Here is a 9,090-nt window from a genome sequence, read left to right on the forward strand (position 1 = left end):
ATGATATATGTAATAGTGTTTAAAGTTACATTCGTTTTCAGTAATTTATATTTTCTACATTAACTACAGTATAATTAAGGTAAGTAACATATAGTTCCTTATACTTGACATAATGATTAACGATTTTTAATGAATGAATTACAATTTACAAAAATAAATGAATGGTTAAGAACGAAAGTGGGTGGTTCGAACTATTGCGTAAAATCGAATGTTATGTTATAGTTCTCATTCAATTTGTGAATATTTTATACATATATACCATAATCATTATGTCAAGTATAAGAAACTATATGTTACTTACCTTAATTATACTGTAGTTAATGTAGAAAATATAAATTACTGAAAACGAATGTAACTTTAAACACTATTACCTGAGACATGAGCGTAATCTTCCTCGGTACATAATCTTGGGAAACCTCAAACTGGCCGATATGTTACTGGAGTTCTCTTAGACAGATGTAAGTTGTGCAAATCTTGGTTAAAACGGAGATTGGTGCAACCGGCCTATGTAACACTAATAGGTATGGCTTTAGTACCAGAAGGCCATTCGGTAATAGGGCTAGGAGAATTCCATTAATAACAACTGATTTAAATGGTGTTAAAGAATTTGTCGCTCATTCTATCTTGATAGAATTATCAATTTTCTTGGCCCTCTATGCCTCTTCTCTGTTACCCACGAAGCTATCGATAATGTGATTGTTTTAAATCTCTTCTATTAGCTTGCATCCTTAAAAGATGAGACGTGCCAGGGCCGATAGGCTATTCCTGTTGTCTTACACACACTGTTGTTCTTGGGGCATGTCTTCATTATTACGTCTGTTAAGGCATGTAGACATTTGCTAAGGCATTCCAACTGCTATGAGTCAATAATCGACTTAGGGTCGACATGTGTTGGTTTTTGTTCACAGACGCGGTCGCATCTACTACACAGATGATATCAGCATGAAACTCATCTGAAATATTCTAACCCTGGAAATTCCCAGAATAATGTATCAGAAATATTTTGACGAGTATTGTTGCTGCTTTCTATTTAGGATGTTTTATCATTCTTCACATGATAATTTATTTATAAAAAAAAATAATTAGTAGGTTTAGTTTGAATATGAAACCTCGTTTACTATGATAATCACTCTCATTTAGGTGTACGAATTCAAGATACTCCTGGGTTATGTTGTCCTGCTCGCAGGGGAGGTTGTTGTGCTGATTCCTTGGACTGTTGTCAAGTCATTATAGAGTAAGTAAGACATTAAAAATAATTTTGTTTTCGACTTTTTCCAGTAATATACCAATAAAATAAATTTTTGTTTTAGCCATAAACCAGCTTTACCTGTACCTGGCTTCTGCTGATATGAAACACCTATCTGATTTGAGAGCTGTTCTCAAATCGTTACAGCCTATGACACAAATATTTGAGATTAATATATACGAATAATTTGTAATTAATAAATAAAAATGTTTACTGAATGATTTTAGTAGTTTCTGACCAGATGTCGTTGTAACCAATCACGTGTCAAGATGCTGATTCTGCAGCCCTCAATTTATTATTATTATGATACTCAACAAATAAATTCTCTTCAAAACATTCGGCTTGCATTCATTCGAGAACTATACTTACATTGAAGGGACTAGTGGACGAAACAAATGGGACACAATATGAAAATATAAGTAGTATTTTCATATTGGCTGCTCCATAGGTAATAAATTCACATTCAAAACATTTAAGTAAGTGGTTGGATAACGAGTTCCAGCTATCCGGCATGTGGCGCCCCTCACGATCGACAACAAGACTATTAGAATTGTTTGCTGGTAGCCAGTGGTAACGGGTCAGGTTATAAACATGAACTATTTCATTCGGTTTTTATGTAGTTAGTAGTTGTGGAGATGATGCAGTGTTACTACGAGGTTGGAATGTCTCCCGGGCTGGAAAGCAACCCGAGCAAGCAGAAAACGAGGACTGCCTACACCTACCATAGCCAGCCAAAAATCGTCTCGGAGAAGCCCCAGTACCGGCCTCCGTGAGTACCTTTTCCACTTTACCACTACATTGTAGTCTTCATTAGGATACATTTTTTAAGATTTCACATTTTTAATCCTGTTTTGCATCAGAAGTCGTTGATGTTAAAGTTTAGCTGCGTTCTTAACTGCGTTTATTAACTTGTCATTATTTTCTCTGTGATTTGGGAATTACTTATTTCACGTCCTACTAATTACTTCTTGGTGGGTACAGATTATTTCAGTTACTATTACATGAATTGATGAGGTTACGGATAAACGATCCAGAATAAATTTCCATTAGCCGACTTGATGCAAAATATTTAGTTTATGAATTAATTCATGGAATGTCTATCATTATACTCAAACAACATTGTGATTGCTTTCAAATTTTTCCCTTAAATTATTTCCCTCGTGAATTTGAAAACCTTGCTGACCTTACCCATGGGAATATCTAGGCCTTTTGGGGGTCAGAAATAAAATTATTTTTAAGGCTCCTCTTCACTCCTAAAATCAATAAAAAGCTCTGAAATTTTCAAATTAAAATTTTATTGTTCTCGTCTAATGAGATTATTTTAATAAATAATAGAACATTAACATTAGCCCTTTCCTTGGTGCAACATAGTTAAGGTTTCCCATAAAACCCATTTTCTAGTAAGGCCACTGACCTTACTTACTACTAATATAAAACAGTAGTCTGATATAAGTTTTTCAAAAAATATGAAAGTTTGGGCAATTGTTGTTCGTTGACTTGTAGTAAGAACGGATTTGATTTTTATTATCCTGAATTTTACCCAGAAAAAACACTTAAAATGAAATGATAATCGAGATAACATACTTTTTAGTTTATTATTGTCGATAACAAAACATTGACAAGAGTATTTATTTTTTAGCCTCCCCGGTACATAAGTATTATTATTTTTATTTATTTTTTTTAATAATTTAAATTTATCATTTATATGTGTTAGATGATTATAATATTGTTAGGAATGATTTGCACGAGACTTCCACACCATTGTCAATTATTAGAAGTGGTGCGAACTGTTATATAATAAGGAATGAAGAAAATATAAATTTTCTATTTTATTACTATTTTTGAAAACAATGAGGTTTTGTGTTTCTCCAAAACTGTCATTTTTTTTTGGCCCCTATCTGGTACCACTCAATTTATTAAGAATTATAATTTCCGAAAAAACTTTTACTTGTATCTTCCCGTAAGATATTTGACTTTTGATATTTTATTAAATAGGATCAGAGTGCGAATAGTATGCAAATATATTATACTTGCTTCATAATACACAATGAACTAGGATCATCACCATGTACCCCTTCAACTACAACATCCCTATAAATTGAACATCGATGAAGTTATTGTAACTATGTAAAAAGGAAAAAAAAAAGAAGCAGTCAAACAAACTTCCCAGAAAATGAAAGTTACCGCACTGTTCTAAAATGGATTCCAAATACAGCGGTTTTACTTGAGTTCCTTATTCGATCATTGTCGTTCAGTATTTGGATCAATTCCGCCTTTACTGAAGCTGAATAGTTAGAGAATCATAAACAATAGAATCAATAAAAAAAATAATTTATTTTTATTCACATCTGTTGTAGTCTAAAGACATACAGAGGAGAATGGTCTAGTGATTAAATTAAAGAAAATATATATATGTGAAAAATAAATAATTAAGAAGGAAAAGAAAAAAATAGAAAAATCATAGTGTAGAATAGAAAAAAAAAATTAGCTAAGATATAACTACAAAGAAAAAATCAACTTAGTATAAATTTCAAATATACAAAGATAATAAAATACTACTTAAAATATAACTATCTTAAAATAGATCAACAAACATTGTTATATAAAAAATATACCAAAACAAAAAATAAACATTCAATTAATCATCATAATTCACTGATGATAACCATATATTATAAAAGAAAAAAATATTATTAAGCTGGTAGCTATATAATTATTAAGCTGGTAGATAATTACTTATGAATTAAAAAAAAATAAATTAAAGCTGAGGAGGCAATGAGATTACTAGCTGCATAGTTTCCATACTTTTAAATAGTTTAAGAAAAAATGAGAAAACATCATTTACTTTAGTTTGATGAAATGGCTCCAAAAAAACTGAATAAATTTGCAAATCTGCTGCATCACATCAAATGATGATATATATTTGTTTAAATATTTTTTCACTCAGTGACGTAACAACTGGACAAATTAAAGTAATATGACCTTAATATTCAGGTTCATTCAAAGTACAGAGCTTACAGGATTAACTTGAATCTAATTGAGATTTATTTCTGTCTAGATAAATACGAGTAGTAGATTTTTTTTTTCAATTGGCTAGGCGTATTTATACTATTATTCTTAGTTTATTAATGTGAGTTTTGAAGCCGAGATAAAATTCATAGAAAAAAGAGAAACTACAAATATCTCAATAGACAATATTACAGCGGCTGTCCAGAACAAATTTGACATCTTTGCTAAATAGATAATTTTCAAAAAATTCTGACATACTATGACGGTTTTCTTTAATTAATTGGAAGTTTTGAGATTTTCACAAATGATATGCTCGAACCGAAACTAGATAGTTTGATACTCCTACAACCCTGTTAAATGATATGCTAAAATAACTCAATTCCACTAATCTGGAACAGCACACCTTGGCTGCTCAATATTCCAGCATCTTTAAGATTTTAAGTTGTACACCCAAAATTACCACTTTCAGAAAAACTGAAGATTTATTTCTGTACCTCGGAGGGATACAACACTATGTCCATTTTTTTCCATATTGACTTTATTACAGAGTTAAAATCAGCTTTTCTCATATTTCTTAGAGGAATAGAGCACTATGTCCAAAACCAGTTAGAACCGGATATAGCATGTTTTAAAACAACACCAAGTCCACTTTCATTTAGAGGCATAGAACACCATGTGGTGTTTTATCCTTCTGAAGCATGTGAATTACTACTGGACATAGTGTTGTATCCCTCCGAGGTACAGATTTGTACCTTCTCAGACCAATTTGGACTTACGGTGCACAAATTTACGGATATGACAAAAAAAACTAACTTACTGAAACTGCAACAGTTTCAATCAAAAATACTAAGACTGATCAGTAGCGCTCCCCCCTACATCAGTAACAAGAACTTACACAAAGACTTACGAACTCCCTACGTACAAACAACCACTTCCAACACACACTAACCCTCTAATTCAAGGACTATCAACACTAGACTTACCAGATACGAACTAGACGACGTTTACGAAGGAGCTGGAATAGGGACCTCTTAAATTTATTTTTAAATTTCAATTTTAATGGAGAGGCATCATTGGATGACCTTAACCTTCATGCCTTCATGACTTTTTTTTTTCTCTCTTTCTACATTTCATTCGCTGGTTGTAAAAATACTTTTACAGTTGTGAATAAACTAAATAAATTTTTAAAAAAAGTTGTACACGACAGCTCCCAGTTTCGAGTCTTACGTATGAGTCGGGCGTATACTGTAGTAAGTAAAACAAGACCTTCATAAATGTTATTTCCCCTTTCTCTATAATACGGATATAGTTGGAAGCCCACCTTTCTGACGGATAAATAGGCCCACTCTCAGTGATAGAATCGTACAGCTGGGTTTTAGTTTTCCAATCATCATAAATAAATATAATAAATAAAAGCAATGGGCACAAGCACACTTAAAACGCACATTAAATCAATGCTTATAAGTCGTTCATACAAAAATTGAGAAGTCAAGTGGAGTAGCAATTAAACGGGCATTGATTTCAAAAAATCTTCAAATAAAATAAAGAAACATTCAAAAAATACAAGAACTGTCGCATATATCATATCGATACAAGAAAAATGAATTTTTGTTATCTATGTGATACCTTTGCTTTAAGCAAGTAGGGTTATCACAAAGTAATCTCAAACCTTCAACACAAAATATAAAATAAATATTTGTTGTCATATGTACCAATATTAAAAGAAAGCAGAGACATGTTGCCTAAATTTTTACTGGTCGTCTGATTTTTAAGTTTGATGGATAATATTTCAGTACATCCGTTTGGCAAACATTGCAATCCAAACTACTTATATTAAATATTTTTTTATTTAATAAGTTATTTGTTGTTATTTACAATTGTATACATTTATACACACCAAGTAAATTTGCTGTAAGTGATATGATGACATGATACAAACATGTGGAGAATCTACCCATTGATAGAACTCCAAAAACATTTCTAAAGGAGAAGCTCTCGAGGCCATCTTCTTTTCAGACGCCTAGGAGGATTATTAGGTAGTGAAGGAGAAGCCAGATTAGAAATGAGTTGGTTTGAATGGTTGGGAAGTTTATTATGGAAAGATTGGTACCTGGTACTGGCCAAATCGGCAACATAGGGGACATTGAGGTCCTGATGGATGATTATATTAAATATTAAGTATTCTTAACATGAAATCCAAAACTATTAAATAAATGAATAAAAAAACGTTTATCTAGTGCACACTTTTTTTTTTTTGTTTTCTTTATCCTATCACCAATAGTATAACTACAATCTTTTCAGGTATATATTTATAAAAAAAATATAAGAATAGATTGTATTAATTTATAAGTTATAGAGGTTAATTAAATGATTAATTAATTAATTTATTAAGTAGATATTAATCATATTTATTATATACATATTTATCTATATTTCAATTGTTTTTCCTCACTCCCCTATTATTGTCACAGAAACAATGCAATACATACCTATGTTTCAATGTTTAAAAATAAATTTTATTGTATTTATTTATTGACAGTCTTCAGGAAGAGACATGTTTGAAACAAGCGTGTCAAGAAAAATACTTTTGCGCATTGTTAAGTAAATGTAGTGGAGAAAATATGATCAAATTAATATTTGACTCATTTTACATCACCCTGCTTTACCTTTGTCAACATATTAAGATATATAAATTATCTAAAATGAGGTATTAATATTAAAAAACACAATTAAAATTCAGAGATTTGGATGGATCAGTTTTATCAAATTTTAAAGACGGTTTATTAATTACAGAGAAACCGCGCAATGTAATGCCAGAAAAAAATAACACGTTCCTTAGGTAATGAAGGTACCACAGTTAGGTAATGTGTGGGTCATCTATAGATATATCAGAAAATTATGATTTACGTTCCAGCTCAACTATGGTTTGAGGCAGTTTGTAATTAGAGGTATTTGTAATTTCGGAAAGTTTTGGAACAAAATATGAACACGTATATTAAAAAAAATTGTTTGAAAATACTTCTTTTTTTTCTAAAACAGGAAAACAGTGTTTTAGAAAAAAAAAGTATTTTCAAACAACTTTTTATAATATACGTGTTCATATTGGGAAAAAGATAACTACGCCATAGGATTCTGCGTATTTCTATAGGAATCCATTCTTGTCTCGATTTACCAAGAAATCTATTTCGGTCCTCTTTGGAAAGAAGCAACTCAGATGGAAGTTTATGATCTTAGGTAATAAAATATAAATTTATAATACTTGAAAAACTTCAAAGTATGAAGATCTTGCTAGTTGTCAAAATAAGTGGCTCGAAATTGTACAAAAACTATTTATTATACTACAAAGTTTCACCCGACTTTGGAGGGCTTGATTAGGGCTAAAAAAATAATTAAAATCATAAATAATAAAAAAATATTGTAAACATAGTAGTATTATAATGATATAAAAAAATATGTAAATTATATACAAATGAAAAGTGTAGATCGAAAGAAAATAGAAATAAAGTGAACCCAATAACGTATAAATAATGAAAAAAGTAATAAATAATAAGAATGAAATACAAAGATTGAGAAATATGGAATAAAATAATAGATAGAAGTAACATTAAGAAAAAGTGAAGAACAAATTCAAAGGGAGGATGGTAAATAAATTAAGGAAAACAATAAAGATCTAGAAAAAAAGTACAAATCAGGATACTAACAACTAATAATAATGGACTAATCATAAATAATTATAATGAACTAATTTGTTTCGGTCTTTATTTCTCTGCTTGATTATTTGCTGTTTATAAATTGCACTGTAACTTTCATCTTTTTTATATTTTCTTTTAATTTTCGCTGTTCATTTCATTTCACAGTGTTATTTATATCATCTTATAATCCTATACTAGTTTACAATATTCTTTTGTTTATTTTATCTTGGTCTTAGCTCTGAAGAAACCCAGTAAAATGGGGTGAAACTTTAATAAATAATGGGGCATCATAAATAGTTTTGGTACTATTTTGAGCTTATGTTTTTCATCGCATCTGAGACAATCTTTCACTAATAAACTTCCAAAGTAAAAACGTTAAAATAAAAAAAAATTGATTAAAAAAATAAAACTAAAAACTTGGCTACTAAAATGGATGCTATAACTGTTTACCGATGTGTGCAAGCACTTTTCGTCCCATGTATCTGTACATGTAAGTTACGATCAGCTATAACTCCAATAACAGCTGATCGAATAAATCAGCTGATTCGAATGTACGTATATGGCCAAATCAGACTAAAAAAAATCCAGTCTTTGAGTTTACTTCAACCATTACATTTCGCACTCCTATCTCTGCTATAATTTATAATTTTCACTTCAGTAAAAGATAAGTTGTAAACATAAAGATTGTAACAAAAAGTGTCTTGAGTTTTTGGCGGGTATGCAAGGCACCTGACTACTGCACCGACCCAATGTGTTTTGAGTACATGAATGAATGAATGAATGAAAAAATAACTTTATTCTGGGACATATGTCCCCTAAGAATAATTACAAGGTTCATACAGTGAGATTTTTATCTGGCGAGCGTTTACAAATTTTCAGATAGTAGAATGAAATTACATTGGTCAATATACCTTTACTACTGTTTATAATGTTAATCAATAACTGCCTATTTATTTGATTACAAAGATGTGGAGGTTTGGTTATTCAATCAATGAAGGAATAGGTGTTGTTTAAAGGAGAGAATGGATGAGGACTGGCGAATGGAGATGGGAAGAGAATTCCAGAGGGAGGTTGCACGTATGACGAAGGATTTGCTAAAGAAGGAGGTTCTATAGGAGGGCATATATAAATCATTCGGATGGG

General features: G+C 30.7%; 1 protein-coding gene across 1 annotated transcript in view; it reads left to right on the plus strand.

Annotated features, from left to right (window-relative positions):
* The window catches only part of LOC106686857 (uncharacterized), an 8,761-nt gene extending 7,297 nt beyond the window's left edge, over nt 1-1,464 (plus strand). Inside the window, exons 2-3 of the mRNA XM_014430431.3 lie at nt 1,141-1,234; nt 1,311-1,464. Of these exons, the coding sequence (XP_014285917.1) occupies nt 1,141-1,234; nt 1,311-1,347 (131 nt within the window). The 3' untranslated portion in view covers nt 1,348-1,464. The remainder of the gene's footprint in view (nt 1-1,140; nt 1,235-1,310) is intronic.
* Nucleotides 1,465-9,090: the final 7,626 nt, after the last annotated feature.

This window comes from Halyomorpha halys, unplaced genomic scaffold (genome assembly GCF_000696795.3).
Source record: "Halyomorpha halys isolate HHAL.00 unplaced genomic scaffold, Hhal_1.1 Scaffold890.1, whole genome shotgun sequence".
NCBI classification, from domain to species: Eukaryota; Metazoa; Arthropoda; class Insecta; order Hemiptera; family Pentatomidae; genus Halyomorpha; species Halyomorpha halys.